Source organism: Patiria miniata, unplaced genomic scaffold (assembly GCF_015706575.1).
Source record: "Patiria miniata isolate m_02_andy unplaced genomic scaffold, ASM1570657v1 HiC_scaffold_7, whole genome shotgun sequence".
Classification (NCBI taxonomy): domain Eukaryota; kingdom Metazoa; phylum Echinodermata; class Asteroidea; order Valvatida; family Asterinidae; genus Patiria; species Patiria miniata.
In genome coordinates, this window is record NW_024037074.1 from 47,129,864 (window position 1) to 47,151,097 (window position 21,234).

General features: G+C 41.8%; 2 protein-coding genes across 2 annotated transcripts; both read left to right on the forward strand.

Annotated features, from left to right (window-relative positions):
- The first annotated feature begins 906 nt into the window (after nt 1–906).
- On the forward strand, nt 907–2,499 carry LOC119745237 (probable serine/threonine-protein kinase mkcB). Its single transcript, XM_038221460.1, has one exon. It carries the CDS (start codon nt 907–909, stop codon nt 2,497–2,499), a length of 1,593 nt encoding a protein of 530 aa, XP_038077388.1.
- Nucleotides 2,500–7,313: 4,814 nt separating this feature from the next.
- On the forward strand, nt 7,314–18,149 carry LOC119744811 (protein AF-10-like). Its single transcript, XM_038220959.1, has 14 exons — nt 7,314–7,574; nt 9,471–9,550; nt 10,852–10,906; nt 11,346–11,455; nt 11,844–11,947; nt 12,828–12,921; nt 13,100–14,501; nt 14,763–14,874; nt 15,490–15,581; nt 16,139–16,365; nt 16,482–16,942; nt 17,155–17,299; nt 17,444–17,626; nt 17,972–18,149. Exons 1-14 carry the CDS (start codon nt 7,466–7,468, stop codon nt 18,020–18,022), a joined length of 3,225 nt encoding a protein of 1,074 aa, XP_038076887.1. The 5' UTR covers nt 7,314–7,465; the 3' UTR covers nt 18,023–18,149.
- The last annotated feature ends 3,085 nt before the right edge of the window (nt 18,150–21,234 follow it).

Genomic DNA, 21,234 nt, shown 5'->3' on the forward strand with positions numbered 1-21,234 from the left:
CAGAGTGCAGCACATGAACATGTACATGTACATGTACAATTTACTATACGAATATACGTACATGTACATGTACAGTACATGTACATGTACATACATGTACATGTACATGTACTGTACATTTCACATGCATAAACCACTTAGTAGACCCACTGCGCAAATACATGCAGCGATGGCCATTTACCCATAGTTCATTTTCAGAAACTAATATTCGGTGTCAAGCTAAAACTGTGAAGATACCAAACCCACTACACATCCCCATGGAATAAGCTGAAAAATCGTTTTTAGTGACCGTGTTAATAAAATAACATGATACTTCAAATTCAATGCATTTTTCCCGAGACAGTGCTCAACCTGCCGTAGCTCGATGAAAATGTTCTTGAATTTCCCAAAGATCAGTCGATATATTTCTGGATTCGAACGTGATGAGATTTAACCGCAGACCATGGTCCGAGATTTACCGAACTTAAACTCGTAAATGCATAGGTAGATTATATTAGGAAAGACGGAGATAATTCGTCTTGAGCGTTTAGAGTTTCACGTGAAAGGTAACCCAATTTGTGCTGCAAATACAACGGTCGGAGTGAAAATGACTGCTAACGTCCATGTGTACATGTAGGCCTATGTGTTGAGGTACATTGAAAAATTAGAACCCTTTTCCTTTTCTTCGCTGTACGTTCATGCTAATCGTAGTTTCGTACTAGAGAAGGACGACTGTGCGCCGTGTGTGTGGTTTATTTACACATTTTGACTGCAGTGTGTGGATCATCATCATGGAAGGAAAGCAGGGTTATATAAACGCGCAAGATGGCGGTCGCTGGAGCGGACACTGAACTATCGAGCGCTGATAACGGCATACAGGTCGGGCTCCGAAGCTAAAATGATTTGCCTCATTAAACAGTGCACACGATGTTGAATGCACGCCAACATCAGAAACAGAGTGGTACGGTCCTGAATTGTATGAGTGCAGGTCGCGGCCAGTATCCGGTATTGCATGATTCTGGGAACGGTAAAACGAGCTCAGAATCTGGATTCACGGGGATGGCAAGACGGCGGGCCGCGGCTGAGCTACATGGCCGGCCGTGCGCCACGGCCCAGCTTCAGCCCCAAGCCCCGCTGACCAAGTCCAACCCACCCGGACCGGCGCTGAAACCGTCAGCTTTCGTCAACGGGTTTCAGAAGCGCCTTGTCGTCTACAGTAACTCCAAGACGGGCTGCCATACTGGCGTGGCCAGCGAGGAAAGCGAAACTGACATTTCCAGTTTGGAGATCGACTCCAATCTCTCCGACTCCTCCATCCCATCAAATCCTGCCTCGCCAAAGCCTTCATTTCCAGTTCCCCGAAATGATGACAATCTTCTACACGGCAGTTTGGCCCACTCTGTTAATAACTCAATCTCAAAGTTCGAGCTTTCAGATCGTAGAGACCAAAACATCACTGACAACAATAACTCGTCCAAGCAGCCCAATTTCAGCCTGAAAAGTACCTCCCAGAACGGAGACATTATGACTTCTAGTTTGAAACACGGAACTCCAAGCCCTAGTTCCCGTCAACAGCGGAGATCACCAATCACCACTACCACACAGAAGTTTCCAGACACCCAGCCCCTTGTCTTGAAAATACGGCGCAGGACTTGGGCGCCTGGTGAGACAGCAAGTCCCCGTGATGCCAAAAGAGCTAGGCCAGACTTGGGTCGAGCAAGCTTGAAATCACTCTCGGAATCACTAGATTGTGGCCAGCAAGCTGTGAAAGGCGAATGGCAAAGTGTTATGGAAACCCGTGAACCTAAATCTGAAAAGGATGAAGCTGAAGTCACAGAGCAAACAAGAATTACGAGTTCGTTTCTCGGGGAAACAAATTTGGACCGGCCGAAAATAAAGCACTGTCGCCATCACCGCCACCGCAAGTCGACGAAATCAAAAGCGATCCATCGCGATTGCGTTCAGCACAGAAACGGTTCACATCTCAAGACGATGGAGAATTCGCATCCACGTTCGCATCGGGCCTGCAAAACTCACCGGAGGAAACTTAAGAAAAATGCCTCTAAGAAGAATCAGCATCACTCGAGCAATCAGACGGGGAAAATGCTTCGCCTTCCCAGCGATCCCCAGAAAGCAGTGCGAGTCTTGGAGAAGGCGCTGGAATCCATAAACGCACAGATCAAGCAGCTAAAAAAGGAAACGGAGTTAGACGAAAAACGGACGAACAAACCCAAGTCGCGGCGGGACCGTAAGAAGACGGTCACGAAGAAGAAGAGGAAGAAGAAGAAGCGACTCAAAGGCGACACGAACAAGAGGCACAGTAAGGGTTTCTCGGCACCCGTACTTAACCCTTCTGAATTCAAACTGAACGATTTCTTCTCCGTGGTTCCGTCCTTAGTTGTACGAGACAACGATCTCCATCCAGCGTACCGAGCCTCTGTCGACCCGGGTGAACCACCGTCGGCAAGCCACCCGATCTGGCGGTGGCGACTCGGCCAACCGCCCCTACCCCGAACATGAATTACCAAAAACGTTGTTTCTTTTTCAAACAGAAAAAAAAAGAAAATAGATTCGTTGATAACTGTTGTATTTTTTTATACCAAAAGATAAAACTGTGAATGCTATACGCTAACGTTGGTGCTGATTGAAGCACAAAACCAATCATGTTTCATTATTGATTTAATTATATTATTACAAAATCTTTATTACAAGATTAGTGTGATTGTAGTTGAATGTTTCGACATTGAATGTATAAATGTACATTCCACAGTTTCGTTCGTTGTAATTTTTGAAAAATTGTTCAAATACATGCCATAACTTTATTGTTTCCGCATGTACATGTGTACGTTTCCATGGGTCTCATGTGCATGTGCGAACTGAGAATGTATACACATTGTCAGTTTAGAGAGAGACTGAACGAAACTACAGTGAAGGTCAGAACCTTTTTCGTATTATCTGCACTTGCGTTGCACGCACAGTTTAGAAATACATGTAGGCCTACAATTCTTGTACATGTACATGTACCTGTACTTGCATATTACGTGCACTCACACATACCGCCATTTTTAACTACGTTTTTTGTAATATATAAACGACTTCCATTTTCGAATCAACGCGAAAAACATGTACTAATGCCGTATATAAGCAGTGTTAATGTGTCTTACCACGTTACGGTGTTTGTGTACAAACGGTTGTTATAGTGTTTGCCATTTTTACAAGTTTGAAGCTTAATGGTACGTGTCACGATAATCGTTTTGCCGCCAAAATTATGGTACAATTGCGACTCGTTTATAGTAGGCTCGAAAATGTGTACCATGCATGAACTTAATGTTAGCATAAAACGGATGGTTCGTATAGACACTTTGGAATCACAGCTGAAATAATGGCCCAGTTTTTCCCGCCTTTTGGAGTAGCTTGCTTTTAACAGACTTGAAAATAATGATTGTGCTTTTGAGAGACAAAATGGCCGTGTTGCTTTACAAGTTCGTCCGTGTACGGTACGGGGAAAAAAACGCTAACTTTGCAAAAGATCCGAAGGGGTCGGCAGTAAACTTTCACTCGGTTGTATGCAGCTGCAGTATACACACAACATAAGAGTAACATCACATTAAAAAAATCATAATTTCGTTGAAGGGAGCGCCTTCAAAAACCGACACAGCCTAAATTCTGTTCCTAAAGTAGGTCACATAACCGACATTTAGCCTTTCATAAATAGATCACATATCGGCCTGATATGAAGTCAATTAGCCAATCTCAGTTTTGTTTTCAAAAACAAAATGTTTGCAAGGTTTTTTTCCCCTCTTTTTTGTGATAGCGGTGTCTCAATTTTCCGCCGTATCTTCTTGCATGGTCTTTTGGTTAGAACCTGGGGAAAATTAAGCCGTCCATTGTAATGTAATGTCCTGCCTATACAAAGTTGAAATATGTATTGTGTTTGTTGTTGAAAACGTTGATTAGATATAGGCCTAAAAGTTCCGGGTTTTTTGGTCATTACATGATTTGGAAAACTGCACTGTTGTCACAATTGTTGGTACATGTAAATGATGCTACTTACATGGTTTTCTACCTGTTAAGAAATTGGAAGACGTTTTGGTGCCTTGGCTATAAAGACGCTGTAAAAAAATAAGTTGGTGAAAATTGTCATAAAATTTGGCATTTATAGCCGGCAATTGGACTGTACGGCTGTACCGACTTACAGTAATTGACCCGAAAGTGTAGCCGGCTGAAATTTTGACCAATGTTTGGCGGGACGTTTGGCAACCATTCCCAGACAACCTATTTGGATGCATGACCGGGAATTTTGTTTACACCTGCAGTATTCTCATCTTTCTTTAAAGATCTCCACCAAAATAAGGCAGCCCTCAGCCCGCGTGGTTTCACAGTGTTGTCGAGCTTGGTATAAAATGCTGACCAGTTCCGCTTTTTGCTTCTTTATTTTTTTGAAACAACAGAAAAAAAGGATCGTAAAAGTTTATGGGACTCAATGGAAACGGTGTTGGGAAACCAAATATAGGACATTTTTAGCAACATTTTGTTCTTTTTTGTAGTTATACTGTGTAAATTTGAAACATAGCTGTTCGATTTTCCAAGATGTTAACTGTTGTTCACTTGTTTTATAAAAAGTTAAAATATATATTCCAAGCCATTAAAGTCAAGGACACAAAGACTTATTTTCGCCTACATGTGTGTGGTTGTAGTTAATGTCCTTCGAATACACTGCACTGTACAGTGTCTGAATGCAATGTTTGCGGAAACACCATGTGGGAATAATTTCTCAAACTCAGAGAATGGTTTTGAAAAGAATAAGGTCTAAACTCGACGTTCCGGTCAGTATGCTCTGACCGTCTTCAGGAGAGTGTACTGACGTCAGAGCATACTGACTGGGAGGTCGAGTTTGTACCTCTGGTTCTTTTCAGAACCATTCTCTTAATTATTCCCACGTGGTGTTTCCGCAAACCTTTCATTCATTAGTATCTCCACCCTGCAAAGCCTCAAGTCTTACTTTGCCATCTGTTGAGAACAAGAAAATCTTTCGGTGGAATCCAGAAAAGACCAATAAACTTCAAACTTGGATGTTGATGTTTAGTTGTCTCAATCTTTTAAGGGGAGGCGTTTAACAACTTTTTTACCACTTCAAAAAGCTATATAGAGAGCCCAAATTGTTCGATCCTAACATGATCTCTATCATTTTGCCTTTGACATAATATCCTTCTAGGTCGAAACGTTATAGGCGATCTAACTTTTTGTTTGATACCTCAGGTCAATCTAGTCAGTAGGCAGCTTGCAGCACGTTTATTTATTTGTCAATATTAACACTTTGACAGATGATGTCCCAACCTGAAAGGTTTTCACTCAACCCAGCTGTTAAATGGGTACCGGCAGTATTCGATGCAGTGAAGGTAACAGAGTCGCTGTGGAGGAGATGTGGCGACCCCCCCCCCCCCCCCCCACCCATGATAGCAGCATTACATGGAGGAGTCTGGCCCAATCGCTTTGAAAGAGAGATGGGCACTCCATTCTTGTGAACACAGGTTCGTCCCTTTTCAACTTACCCCACCCATATAAAGCAAGTTGCTGTTATGTTCTTGTTGATCATGAGGTGGTTGTTTTGGTTGTTTTAAGATCGGAGGGAAGGCTAGGGAAGATTGGGTATACACGACTAAATTGGTACGGCGGGTTTAAAAAACACTCCCCATCCCCCACCCACATGTGGACGTGAGGGAATTCAGGGGTCAAATGTCATCAGCGGGGGGTTCCACCGTTTTTCGTTTTTGATTTGAGAAAAAAAAATGAAACTTTACCAGTGGAATGCTCGATCGCGCCTCCCCACTATCAGCCGATCTGATAACAAGGAAGACACGTTTTCCCATTTGGAACTGATGAAGACAGGAAAATATGTGGTTCGATTCAGTGGTGTAGCATGGCCATTTTTATTGGGGGGGGGGTAACATTTTTTTTTTTAAAGGGCACTTGCACATTCGTGCTGAAATGTAGACACGCGAAATTATTTATTTTTGAGTTCTGCCGTGCACGTGGCCCTGATTCAGAATTTTAAATTCGTTTTTTTTTGGTCCCTTGAAAGACTCGCTGCATTATGATTGGATAGTCAACACTTGACGTCATGAGCTAGTAGCTTGCGCCGATTCAACCTGGCTCCACCCACAATCCCTTTCCGCCTCTGCGCACTAATAAAACTAAACTGAATATTTGGCGAAGTTGAACTGCCAGAAATAAGTTCAAATCCCCGGTCTTCGTTATAAAAGCACGGTAATAAAACCTCTATAAGATTTCAAATAAGAAATACCTGGTTATTGTGTTAAAAAATAAACATGAGACCAAAAACCGAAAACATGGTGTTCGAACCTTAGTTCAAATACCTGGAAACTTGTGCGGAAAACGAAATCATTTTGACACCTAAGGCTAAGTTGCTACGACAATGGACATAAGGCCGTGTCCCCCCCCCCCTTTAAATGTTTAATTCGTACACTATAAAACAATATCCCGTAAAAATTACGGGAAATTACGTCGATTGAATGTTACGGGTAATAAAACTGTAAATTTAACAGTTTATCTGCCGTTCTTTTCCGGTAATTTTTTTTTGCAGTGTACATTGACAATATATATTGCAATTGTCTTTTTATTTGCTTCCAACAAAATTGTAGTTATGTAGAAATGGTTACGGCTCTTTTGGACGACACTTAATTTTGTAGTCGAGCAAATGGACAAATTCATCCGCCATCTTGAAAAATCCGCCATTTTGAAAAGAAAAAGAAAAAAGAAAAGGCGCCCGGCTCCATTTTTTTTTTAATCAAAAAGCCCGGACGAGACAATTCTTTTCACTCTGAAGTCGTTTCTCAAGTACATTGCTTGCCCCACCCCTATACCGTAAATTAAGAGAAACATCATATATAATGCACAGTTTCACACTCGGGAGTTATTTTCAAGTAGTTTCGTTTGTGAGTTTGAAAGAAAATCATCATGATAATGATCGTGATTATCCCCATCATATCATCATGACCATCATCATCTTTATAAAAATATAGCCTCACCCGGACCTCTTAGAACCATAATCCCTTTACCCCCACTGTGCCTAGTTAATTAAAAAGTCCTAATTGTAAGGAGACGCTGGTGAAGGAGGTCACCTGGAGACTAGAAATCCAATTTCTTCTCCTAGCCTATTTCATCCGACTTCAATAAGAAGCCGCATAAACGTCTCTTATTGTAGCTCAGTCAGTCATATCATCAGAGCGTTGTGAGCGCTTGTTTGCATCCGGTGTAAAGTTCTTTGACCTCACTGGCATTTTACCCACAATGCATTTTCTTCAGGTCAATGCGCACGCTCAGTGACCTGGCGCTCGGACAAAATAAAAAAATCCTGCCCTCGATTCGATGGACAATCTACGGAAAGGGGACCCATTTTGGGGCCGGAAAACCTCCATTTCTCCCACTCGCTGGTGAGAATTCCTCGGTTGATAGTTTTTCCAATATGAAGGAGATGATTGGGGGATGCTGTGTTTGCGGGGATGAACGCGGCTGGACTGAGAATCCCTTGGTATATTGCGACGGGCAAGTTTGTAATGTGGCGGTTCACCAAGGTAAATTTGCACTGTGTAAACGAATGGTGTTTTTAAAATCCAGGCATGCCGGTGGACTTCTACGCGCCTTTATTTATTGACTTAAAAACAGACCAATCAGAATTACTAGTAGTCGTGGGTTTTGAGGATTATCATTGAAGCTAGTGGTTGATTGTTTTATCACTTATCATGCTTATCAGGAAATAAATATTCAATTTCAACTGACACTGACTGAGAATGAGATTGAGAAAAGGGTTTTCCCATTGCCAAGTTCAGGCCCACTCACGACGGCAGTCATCAGCTTACGAAAGTAGGCCTAGGCTAGCAAGTTGTTTCAGTTTCATTGTGAAGACACTGACTGACACTGACAAACTTTTATAACTTTTGTCAGTTTACAACTGACATTTTATAATGGCAGTGTATATTTTGCCGGAGACGGCAAACCTTAAGTAAACGTTAGTTTGCTGGATATGCACTGAACATGCGCAGTTACTGTTTTTTTGTACTTAAACATTTTCCGGTGACAAGTTTTAGTCTGGCTCCATGCCAAAATTATCGTTGTTACCTCGTATTCACAAGATGGGATTCAGACCATTTTATAATTTTGGACTTTATTTCCCTTTTAAAAAAAATCCTCCAGAGCCACAAATCTGAAAAAGAAAATGTAATACTCTGCAAAAAATGTTTGAGACATGTTAAAATAATAAAAGAAGAATATTCTTATTTATTTGGGGATGAGAAAAAAAACCTTAAAAATGTGGTGCGGTCGGATTCGAACGCGAGTCATCCCGCTTAGTAGAGCCCTTGCTTAACCATTACACCAAACGTGCTACACAACTTTTAGTGGGAATTTAATACGTCTTATAATTCAGCCCTATTTTAAAGAGTACAGCGCCCTCTGTTGATATGGATTGCCGCCGGCAAACCTTTAGTAATCGTTAGTTTGCCGTCATTACCTCCGGCAAAATATCCACTATCTTTTATAATTGCCATGATTACATTATTCTGTGTTGTATACAACTACTGTCATTAGTAAAATGTTTTTTTGAACAAAATTTGTATTTGAGGAGTTTGTGAAAAATATTTGAATGAAGCATCCCTAGGCCTAGCCATTTAAAAAAAAAAACAATATTGGAATTGTTTCTCATCTCAGTCCCATATATGTTAATTCCCCCCCCCCCCAAGACATTACAATTATTTGCAATGAGTTCAATGACTGACTGTCTTTAACTTTAGGTTATTTGGGGAACAAATAGAATCAACATTCTGCCTGTTTACAGGCATGCATGCAACTTTTCTTCGGATCCGCTGATTTCTTCGTTTTTAAAAAATCTGATGAATTGCGGAAATAGTATCCGGACGCCACTTCAGCAGTTGTGTACAAAGTCTGTGGAGAGTCAAGAACATTTGCAAAGTATTCCCTAGCAAAATTGGAAATGTTTCTCAGTCCGAGATTCATGTCTTTTCAACATTATTGCAATGACTGGTCTTCATTGAGATGATATATGATGAAAAAGTGGCGTCAGGATGCAACAGTCTTGCTGCCTTTACAAATTGAAAAACACTACAGTGTACAAAGTCTTGTGTGGGAAAAAAATGTTGCAACCTGATGCCACTTCAGTGGATGTGAACAAAGTCTATGGAGAGTCAAGACAATTTTCTAAGTATTTCCTAACAAAATTGGAAATGTTTCTCAGTCCCAGATTCATGTCTTATCATCATTTTTGCAATGACTGACCTTCATTGAGATGAAGAAAAAAGTGGCGTCAGGTTGCAGCATTTTTTCCCTTGTGTGGTTGGAAATTTCCTCCTGAATTCCCTGTTGCATGCCTGTGTTTATTTTCTAAAAAAAAGTATCAAACTTTGCTGAAAAAGACCTCGCCACCTGATCAGGCATAACTTTTTTTTCTGTTGAAGCTTGTTATGGAATAGTGACAGTCCCCACTGGACCTTGGTATTGCCGCAAGTGTGAATCACAAGAGAGAGCTGCTAGAGTGGTAAGAATAAAAAGAAAAAGACCACAAGCATGGTTTTAATTAGTCCGAAAATTTGGCACTCTCAATACTGTGTATGAGAGTCCCAAAACTTAAGGTATTGAAAACACGCAACACAAGAAAATAGACTGGCACCTTGAAACGACCAGTTTGACAACCCTTCAGTACTGCATCAATCAACTCTGCCAACCGAAAGATCTAGGATGTCAGGTACCAGTCTCTATTTCTACACATTTCTCTATAGTCAGCCACCAGACTAATGACACTGAATGAAGAGGTCAGTCTTTTCAAACAGTTGGACCTCGGTTGGACATGCACCAGTCTAGTCTTTAGCCTCATCTTGAAATCACCTGACTTCTCTCTCATGTGCAAAATATTGAAGAAAAGTCTCCTTTAAAAATTGAATTGAGTCTTCAAACTTGGTTGGTGAAATACCGAGTGAAAATTGTGGAGAAATTTGCTGGCTAAATAGTGAGTGAAGTTGGCCTGATTTCAGTTTTGCAAAAGCAACTTCCCAGTCTGGGTTTTAATGAGTTGCATACAAGGAACGATTTTACATTGATCAGATACCCCACCATATCAAAGGATCAGAAACTGAAAGGGAAAAACAATGTCCACTTTTGTTCAGAATTGCATACAGTCGACTCTTGTTAGTACAGACACTGTTAATACAAATTCTGGTTAAAGCAAACATAAAGCCTTGGTCCCGACTGTGCATTTATGTGTACAGTGAATGGGACTGATATTCCTCTTAATAAAAAATTCCGAAATAACAAACAATTTGGCTAGGTCCGAACGAGTTTGTGTTAAGTGAGACGACTGTACAAAATGTACATGCATAGAAAGATGTTTGTCAGAAAGGTTTTGTGTTTAACAAGCAGGAAAAGTGTTTGTTTAGGTGGAAAGAATTCCATACACAGACATCACTAAATTTTCCGTGCAGTGACCTATCAGCCATCAGAAAGCGATAACATGTCCTGAAAAAGTCAAATTTAGCAGGGCAAATATTGAAGCATTTACTGAGAAAACACTAAGAATTTTTCAGACCAGTCTCATAGGGTTTGTGCACAGGGTGTCAAGTGATGTCCAGGTATGGAATTATATCCGTTAAGGTTTTTCAATGACCCGAGTTTTTGTGTTCAGTGTATAGTTATACATAGCATATACAATGTAATTGAGCTATCTGCACCTCATTTTTACAAGATGTTACTTGCGTAAGTCTTGAACTGTTTCAAGTAAAATTGGTAATCTTCCACTTCGGAAATCCTTAAATTGTACTGTTTTTGAATTTTTTGTATTCACAGCGTTGTGAGCTGTGCCCGCAGCGAGAGGGCGCTTTAAAAAGGACCGATAATGGAGGTACGTCAGTACTTGATAAAAGTAACAGCAAGGAATAATGCGTACAATTATCTTATATATATTGTTTCCAATCCAACATTGGCAGTTTTAAAATGAAAATTTGAGGCCAAAGTCTTAGTTTTTTTGTTGTGTTTTCTTATTTAGGTTTAATACAGAGTTTAAAATAAATTAGGACCAATGCATTCTCAGATTCGATCAATAATCAGTGAACTTTTCTTCTTTGCTTTGGAATTTTAGTCACAGTTCTTGACTAAAATAATTCTCTCCAAGCACACTGATTTTGTATGCCTTCGCCAGCTCAGTTTAAAGTGTTACACCAAGTATCCGTTGGAGATGTTAAAAAGGAATTGCAGTTTTGTAATGATAATATTCACTCTGAATTACTGAATGTATTTTAAAACTTTAAAGTAATTGGACATTCCTGTTTCTTTTAAATTAGGCTGGGCGCATGTCGTCTGTGCGCTTTACATCCCCGAAGTTGACTTTGGAAATGTGACAACTATGGAACCTATCCTGTTATCTTCTGTACCTCATGATCGATATAATAAGGTAAAAAAAAAAGGTTGCCATTTTGTGCCTAACACAGAAAGTTGCAAGGCACAGGAAATGCTTATGTAAAACATAAAATAATTTGCTTAAAGGACCCATGTGTTTCAATGCCTTTTTTGTTTTTATGGTAATACAAATTTCCATATTCATGAACAGTGGTGTCAAATAATTCAATGATATGTGATCAAAGACCCACCAGTCAGATGACTGGGATATATTCAGGCGTTGTATATTTTTTTAATGATTTTTTTTGTCCGTCACATGTTGCACTGATCATACAAACAAATATATTATGCTTAGCATCGACGTGAACAGTCCCACAGCAGTTTATTACCACCCGCATTTCACAATTTTCTGCTTTTGCAAATTACTTTATATTTTCCTGTAGTCGTGTTGTTTGTGCGAGACGAAAGGACGAGAGAGTAAAGCTACCATTGGTGCTTGTATGACCTGTAATAAGAACGGTTGCCGACAATCGTTTCACGTCACTTGGTGAGTTTCAAGTTTTATTTTTCAATCGACAGTGAAAACATTTGACTCACTGTTCAACTCTAAATCCAAAGGCTTACAGATTTTTTGCAAGTCTTCCAGATTCTTTCAAAGTCCATCGCATTGTACGAAATCCACGTCATGGTCTCTGTATTTGAACTTTCAAGTACCACCCCGCCCATTCAAAGCGAAAGTGGCTGAGCTTTTACCTTCCTCAGTCCTACAAAATCCTCCACTGTGCAGGAACCCTGTGGCATAATCTTTGTACCTACTAAGTGTCAAGGTCCATCAAGCCCCATGGAAAGTAATAGTGGCCGGGCTCTATCTTTCTCAATCCTACAAAATCCTCCACTGTGTAGGAACCCAATGGCACACTCTTTGTACCTACCAAGTTTCAAGGGCTATCAAGCCCCAGGTAAAGTAACAGTAGCTGGGCTCTACCTTCCTCAATCCTACAAAATCCTCCAATGTGCAGGAACCCAATGGCACACCCTTTGTACCTACCAAGTTTCAAAGTCTGTCAATCCCCATGCAAAGTAATAGTAATAGTAATAATGAAACAGCATTTATATAGCGTAATATGAATCAAACATTCCTGAAAGCGCTTAATCCTGCAAAATCCTACAAAACTTCCTGGTAGATTTTGAAGGAATCGGGAGGGACCTCAGGATTAACTTGTGCCATTGTTTTGTGTTGTCACTGATTCAATGGAACTTGTTCAGGGTCCATAGTATGGCACACAAGCCAAAATAGCCAACTGAACACAATCGTTTCCCTGACAAGATCATGAAAAATGTCAACTCTTTTCTACTTGCAGCCTGTTTGTACCACTTTCTCGGTCTTTTGCGTATGATGTGTGTGGTTTTTGCTTGTGTTTCCCCAGTGCCCAGCAGGACGGCTTGTTGTGCGAGGAGGCTGGACCATACAACGATAACGTCAAATACACAGGTTACTGCTCATATCACTACACCAAGTTGGTAAGAATTGTAATTTCTAGGACCAGCTTCTTTGACGGTCTGTGGTTCTATAAGAATTGTGAAAATGTGGAGTTCTCTGATTCTGAAAAATTGTTTCATCATCATTGTTGTTGCTGTTGCTGCTCCAGATACGGTAGTCAAATTGCTTTTTTACGATATGCCGCTTGTTTGTTTTCAGAATAAAAACAAGGATATCAAGACAATACCTCCCTTCAAGCCTCTTGGCAGTGCGTACAGCACCCCCGAAAAGGCAGCGGAAAGGCCTTCTGATAAGACTGATATAAAGACAGATAAAACGGACAAGTCAGAAAAGTTGAGACTTGAGAAGGTCAATAAGGGGAAACCCGAACGCAAGAACAGGTTTTGCATAGCAGAGGCCAGTGCTGCCCTGCTGGCACAGCAGGAAAGTGCTGCAGAGGCTAGAGCAGCTGAGGCTAAAGCCGCGGAGGCACGTCTCACAGAAGCACATGCCGCTGACTCCAAGTCAGTGACAGTTGCATCCAGCTCTCCCAGTGGTGGTGGAAAGCAGGAAGACTCCTCTGGGAAGTTTACCAACGCCAATTTTACCGAGACTGTCATTGGTCCTGCAGGGACACCTCCGTCTGCCTCAGCAGAGGATCCATCTTCAGGCGACAGCTCCTTGATCCTGAAATTCACCCGGAACACTGTTACTCAGCCTGGTCACAGGGGTCGGAAGAGTAGCTCGCTAAAGTTAGATGCACCTGGCTCTGGTGACAACCAGTCTACAGCTGCATCGTCAAAATTAGGTGGTTCGGAGTTCAGCGTCAGCTATTCTGAACGCGTCTCCTCCCCCAATCAGTCAGCAGAGGATTCCACCTCCAGTCTGAAACCGACCAAGTCGAAGAAGGTTGGATCCAAATCCAACCCCGCCACACCAACTCCCACAACCCCTATGGTGGTCACAGAAACAGTCATGGTCAAGGACCTACCACCTGAGAAATCCCGTGAGACTCCCACAGTGGACGTCGAGACCGTTATGTCCTCCTCACCTTCCAGGACTGGACCAGGTAAAACCACCTCCTACACAGATGCCTATGAGGAATTCATGGCCAAGTACAAATCGGAGCAGCAGGAAGATGGGCCCAGCAAGAAGAAGGAGAAGGAGGAGGAGACTTCACCCGATCCCCCGACCCCGACGTTCACTCCAACGTCGACCTTCCCTCCAACGCCGACCTTTTCTCCAACACCGACGTTCCCTCCAACGTCCAAGATAATCACCCCCAAGCCGGTCGTCCACAAACCCTCCAGCTCCAAAGCGGCAATATCCACAACTTCCAGCAGCGGCGATGAGGCTACCAAGCGGGAACGGAAGAAGCACCGAAGCGCGAAGCGGAAAGACAGCAAGATGAACCGGCCACGGTCGGCGATGCGGTCGCTGAGTGGGGGAGACGGCGTGCCCAACAAGAAGAGGCGGTCCAGCGGATCATCCGTGGGAAGCCCCTCCGGGATAGGCATGCCGAGGTTAAGCTTCAGCGGACCTGGTGGCAGCGGTGGCTTAAATTCTCCGCTGTATCCAGCGGCATCCATGCCAAGCTTCCTGAGCCCGGCTGTCAATCACGGTAAACACAACGTTCTCACATGTCTCAAGTTTCACCTTGATCCCTTCTCCAGGACAAATAGCTATAATGGCAGAGCACACTAAACTTTCAAAATCAACGAGTGTTAAAACTGAAAACTGGCGCGCGGTAATTTTCCCACCATTTTTGTGCATTCACTAGCAATGAGACTTGTTAGTGGATATCACGACCGAGGCATACAGTTCAGAGGAGTACTGAATAAAATGGTAAAAGCCTCATTGTCCAACTGTTTCCTTTTCACAGAAGATTCTACAATCCAAGATGTCTTCAACATGGCCGGACAGAGTGGACTCATCGGGCCACAGTCGCGGCTGGCGGCACTCCATAACCGGCAGCATACAGAAGCCAACCAACCGTAAGACAGAAAAAAAAAACACACACATTTATCCCATTTCAAATTGTGGATCTCTGTGGGGTGCTGTGGTCCAATGGTTACGGTGTTCGACTCGTGTGCCGTGGTACATGGGTTCGAATCCTGACTGTGGGAACATGGTGCTTGTGCTCTTCAGCAAGGCACTTTACCATTATTGCTTCGTCCTTCGGATGGGACGTAAAGCCGTATGTCCCGTGTGTTGTGTAATGCACGTTAAAGAACCCAGTAACACTTATCGCTAAGAGAAGGGGTTTGCCCCGGTGTTTCTGGCAGTGGCTATAATATGCCCCGCAGCACCTTGTGAACCCTTATAAGGTGCTACATAATGGGTCTCATATCTCTCATAAACTTTATTTACCTTTCTTTAATAATAAACGTATCTCCAGCGCCTTGAGTACCTAATAGTTGGTAGATACGTGCGCTATATGAGACGCCGGTATTAATATTATTATTATTATCTCAAGTCTGATCATTGTTTGAGAGAAGGGGATACATGCAATACAGATAACTGAAAGGTACACATTGATTACAGAATTAGCTAGAGGGATTTAGTAACTGCTCTGATATTGTTGTTGTTTTTTGTGTGGTGGATTTTAGTTCTGGGATGCCAGCTACCATGGAGCAGTTATTAGAGCGACAATGGGACCAAGGCTCTGAATTTCTCATGCAGCAAGCCACTCATCTCGACAGTAAGTGATTCTCCTTTGGGGGGGAGGGGGGGGGGGAAGGGGGTAGTCTCTTGTTTTCATCCCGTTTGCTCACATTTTCTGCTCCCTTAGTTGCCTTCCTGCTGTTCTGTTATGTAGGGTGTCCTTAGCAGTGGATAGAACCAATCGATGGTACACTGGAACAGCAATCTGATGGTCTCTGGTTCACATCCAATTCGCTCGCATTTCCAGTTTTCGACACTCCCACAAGTTCCTCCCTGCTATCCTGTCGTGCAGGGAATTTCTCTAGGTTGGATTGAAACAATCAGTAGTGCGCTGGAACTGCAGCTGAATGGTCTCTGGTTCATATCCCATTTACTCATTTGCCATGCAGGGAGTTGATATTGTAGAATGGTACCTATTCGTAACACACTGGAGCTGCAATCTGATTGTCTCTGGTTCATATCTCATTCTGCTTGATCCCTGTTGTCATGCCCTTACCAGCTGTGCCGGGAGTTTATTAGTGGTGGTGCACTTGAATTGGAGTTTAGTGGTCGAAGGTTCACGTCCCACTCACCTTTTTTTTTTGTCTTCCGCAGTCGCCTCTCTGCTGTCCTGCCTGTACCAGCTCCGGCAGGAGAACACGCGCTTGGAGGAGTACATCTTGTCACTGGTCCAGCGTCGTGATCACTTGCTTGCCGTCAACCTCCGGCTCTCGCGACCTCTGAACCAGGGTGGGTCGCCCGAGAACGCCAACTCGCGGCGGAGTCCGAGGTTCAATAACGTGATCCATTCGGATGTGACGACGCTGAGCGCAAGTAGCCAGGTAGACAGTTATAAAATTTTGGTTTTTGAATTTCGTCCTCCGACACATGCTCTGTTTTTAATTTGGTAACGTGTTCTGTTAATCTCTAAATTTTGCTTATATCTTGTTTCTCCTAGGACCTGAACAGCAGTCGGAGTAGCACCCAGAGCCTCAACCACTCACTGAACCACTCCTACAACCAGTCCCCTTCCCTCCCCGCCTCCCAGCCCTCCCAAGCCACGCCCCCTAACATGAGCCTCAACCACGCCCAGCTACCCTTGCACCCGTCCAGCACCCCGCAGAACAACGGTGTGGCGCACCACGTGGCCCAGTCTTCCTCTACGGCGCGCCACAGCCCCGCCAACCCTTCCCACACTTCCACGGGGGTCTCCGCGACCCACAGCGCGACCCAGGTCGTCTCCGGTCACGGGCAGGCCACCCCTCCCCCCGGGCGGCTCACGCCGGGTCACGCGCCGCCGGGCCGCATGACCCCCAGCCAGGACCGGGCGACCCCTGTGCAGGTCAAGACGACCTTGGGTCAAGGGTCGTCATCGGGTCACGGGGCTGACGTCCACAAACGAGTGCCATCAAGAGACAGGTTAGTACTTACACTTAGACCTCACCCAAATCTCTGGTCTGGAACTATTGACAGTTCAAGCTCATTTTGAGTCGCTGCAGAAAACGAGTCATGGTTTGATGAACGGGGGTAATAATTGTAATATACTGTTGAGACTTTGGTATAAAGCTCCATAATTATAAGGAACACATTGTTAACTCTTATCGTTCATTTCTTTATTTGCATTTCTAAAGCACGAGCACTGAGTCGTCTCACTCCAGTCGGGACAGCACGAGTCGCGATCAGCTCAGTTTACCGACCGTCAACGCTGGTTCACATCCAACCATGGTCCTCCAGCATCCACACCTTAGCACGCTGGTTCAGCAACATCTGACGCCTGTAAGTTGGACGTCCCCGTCAACCTTCCTCCTACCCCCTTCCCCTCTCTCTTCCGTCCCCCCCCCCCCAATTAGAGATCGCTATCTCTCCGCCCTTCATTTATAATTTGTAACAATCCGATTTTGGCTGTTCTGTTTCCAACAGGAACAGCATCAGCATTTAGTGTACCAGATGATGCAGACACAGAACCAAGCCGGGCTGGGCTTGTCGGTGTTACTCCCCACTGGCATCGGAACGGCCACCACTACAACCACCATCATGCCCCTCAATGGGGAACTACAGACGCTGACGGCACACACCCAGCCACAGAACACCAGCAGACCCAAGGTACGACATCATTCCATACCATAGAAACATGACATCATTGTTCCATAAATAGAAACATGACATCATTGTTTATAAATAGAAACAGGACTATTTACTGCACAGAGTCTGTACAAACTAATAGACTGTAATCTATTTATAGAAATCTGGGAGTAACATTTTAGGGCTGCCCCAAATATACTGAATATTTGAATATTCGATCATCAACTAAACATTCGAATAACTTTTTGCCGGTTCGAATATTCACACAAATAAAATATAAAAAAAACTAGACATGTGGTGAAAAAAAAGTGTTGTTAAAAATTAAAATTTTGAAGTTTTTTGGCAAATTTTTTTTTTTTTGGTCAGAGTCCAAGAGGAGGCGAGAGACGACAAACAAGTTCTAAAGACAAGAGCTAGCATCAAGTTAACTGCTTAGCGTAAGTTTGTAATAAAAATAATACTTAACAAAAAATTTAGGAGACTTTTATCATTGTGTTCCCTTCCCTCAAATAATAAGACCCATTTTGTAAAAAAAAAAAAAAAATGACCAAAAAATTTGGGACATGAAATGTAGACATTTGCCGGGAATCGTTTTTGTATCAGTTCTACGCAAATTTGCTGAAAAGTTACCAAAGCGCCCTCTATTGGCCCCGGGAAATGAGATCACGTGACCTTACATGGCAACGAAGAATAAACTTCTCAAAAAGTGTTGCACAAGTCAACGGTCATCGCAGATTTTTTTTAACTCCGATTTTCTGTGATGTTCCAAACAAACTCTATGATGCCTAAGACCCATTTTGTTCCAAATTCATTAAATATAAAAACAGTTCCTCATTTTTTTATACGGCATTTTAAATGTTTACTTAAGTGACTTTTGATGACATTTAAGTAGCGCACTGAAATCAGTATTATATATATTTTTGAAATTAATTTCACTAATTTGGTATCCTTATCCCAAACAGTGAGAAAGCTTTTTATCAACCCGAAGCCTGTGCCAAAAAATGTTCATTTTTTTCCCTGCCAGTATAGCAAACATATCAGTGTTTTAAAGGTGCAGTTCATCATTTGTTATTTGTGCATTATGTTCGTTTAAAGCAACTTTAGTGCTCAAAATCTAAAGAAGGGTGCTTAACAACTAACCTGACGAAGTTTCAGCTCAGTGAATGCTGTATGTTTTGAGAAAACAATATTCTAGGATCTCAATTTCAAATCAAAAGTTGCCGAATCATGTTTTGAATCACGCCCGAATTCAGCATCTGGGACACACTCTCATCCAGCCGATTGCAGCTATGCAATGTCACGCACTGAACCAATGAATTGTAACAACTGCGCGCGCGTATGCATTGTGTCAACAGTTGCGTGCGCTTCGCCGAATTAAAAATACACTAATAACGGAAATTTCCAAAGATGTGTCTTTAGACACATCTTTGGAAAGGCCTTCTTTAATTGTTTTCTTCAAATTGACAGCTTGCCAGAAAGAATAATTTCACAGGGAGTTTAGTCCATTATTATCGTTAAACCAAGTATGCTTTTCAACAATAATTACGTCAGTTACTTTTTGGATAGCTGCAAATTATGGACTGTAGCTTTAAACCCTTTAAAGTTTTTTTTTTTTTAGATTGTTTATGGAGAAATGACAAACATTTTATAATGGTACTGATATCTTAACAAGGTGGAATTTTTTTTTATAACAGAAAGAACCCTTTGGCACATTGAAAAGTTTTTTTTTTTTCCAGTGTTTTTTGATGGTCACAATCCAACACTTTTTTGTACAGAAACAAATACAAAACTAAAGAAAAATAGAATGAGACTCAGGAAATATAATGTGAAAGTAGACTAGTGTTGTCCAGTGTTTGTGTACCTGTAGTCACGGTTTGTATAAAGTAAGGTTTTTCAGGGAACAAAAGTAGATATTTGTATAAAACAAAAAAGTATGAAAATTTCATGTTCAAAACTGTTACCAAGTCATATAGAAGCTTTGTTCTGATAAAAATTTGTTTTGCATGTTGCCTTCCCCTAGAACCAAGGGTAAAGTGTGGGAAGTTTCTTTACCGATAAAGTTATTTTTGTTTTTTGTTCTTTATTTCATTTAAAGGGAATATACAACATTTGCAAACATCGAAAAATAAAACTACCAAGTTTTTGCGAAATACCTTAATAGGATGTTGGTAAATGACAGTCTAAAGCATCCTGTAAAATTATGGCACCTGGTATACTGTCATTTTCAAGAAAAGTGGTATTTTTGTATCAATTTCCAACGCTGATCGGCCGATCAGCGTTGGAAACAACTGGCTTTTTTTTCAAATACTGGCCCCAATTGACCATTGCACTTGTTTGCAATCGATTACAAACCTATGAACGGGTACGAGCCAGCTAGACTGGTTCCGTGACCTTACAATTCCCCAATGTATGTAAACTGCTCTGTTTCTTTTTATATGGAGTCAGGGAACCAGACTACAGGAAAATGATCGTTTTTCTTGGTTTTTATAGCATTTTCGAACCCAAAACCTCCAAAAAGTCAGTGTAACTATATTTGCTTTATATTTCCAACCCCCCAATTCCATCCATTTCTGAAAATTACAGCAAAAGCAAATGATGTATATTCCCTTTAATTAGAATCATCTTCTCTACATATTGAAGAGTGACTTCATTATGTTTACTCAGTAGAATAGTGTAGGCGTGAGGTGACGTGAAATGGGTCGTTAACCCTCCTGCTGTCTGAACAGTCACAGAAAGTCACAAAAAAATCAATCCTCTTCCCCTGCCATGCCTTTTTACACACGCTAGTCACCAACAGTCAGATCATATTTCAAGCAAGCACTGTGACTAGTCAAATTCAGTCAGCAGACAAAAGCAGGCAAGTGGTAGGCACAGCTGGCTAATATCAATCACCTACAGTCAAAGCATAGCTGTATCAAGTTTCTAAAACAGTCACAGGCAGTCAATCCTGCTTTATGTAGGCTGGGAGCTGTTAACTGTTGAAAGCAGTCACTTGATTGATTTTGACTGAAAGGACAACTTTGCACAGAATGTATGTTTGCATGGGAGGGTTAAAACCAAAAGAAATCCGGTAAAGAATTTTGTTTCAATTTAAGTCGAAGTTGACATCGTTTTTTATGTTTAGTGACTCATTTCACGTTCCTGTGACCAAAAGAATTGTACATTTTTGTAGAATTGACTAGCTGAGAGCCAGTTATGGGCATGCAACTTTTCCTTGGATCCACTGACTTTTTCTGTTTTTGTTTACTTCTCATGAATACCATTACAAATTGAAAATGAAAAAAATTGTACAAAGTCTTGTCTGATTTGGAGTTTCCTCGTTTTTTTCTAAGTTCCCCGTTGCATGCCTGCAGTTATCTTGGAGATAAATTTCAAAATTCTCTGGTTTGTTTTTTTTCTAAGATTTTTTTCGCCAAAAGGGAATTTTGAGTTACATTTGTAATTATTTATTTACTTTTTGGTTGCCTTTTATAAGGTTGACATTCATTTTGTAGGTTATTACTTACTTTCTGATTTAGTTGTGAATAGTGTCTGTATTTTCTTTACAAATTTGTTTTGATTTTTAAGTTGAAAGCTATGTTTTATCATTTTCCACTTGTAATGCATTTGCTGCAAACTTTTTGACCAGT

Coding starts and splice junctions, on each gene's coding strand:
- LOC119744811 (XM_038220959.1), top strand. CDS start 7,466: ATGAAGGAGATGATTGGGGGATGCTGTGTTTGCGGGGATGAACGCGGC. Junction 7,575..9,470: donor TAATGTGGCGGTTCACCAAG/GTAAATTTGCAC, acceptor TTTCTGTTGAAG/CTTGTTATGGAATAGTGACA. Junction 10,907..11,345: donor AAAAAGGACCGATAATGGAG/GTACGTCAGTAC, acceptor CTTTTAAATTAG/GCTGGGCGCATGTCGTCTGT.
- LOC119745237 (XM_038221460.1), top strand. CDS start 907: ATGTTGAATGCACGCCAACATCAGAAACAGAGTGGTACGGTCCTGAAT.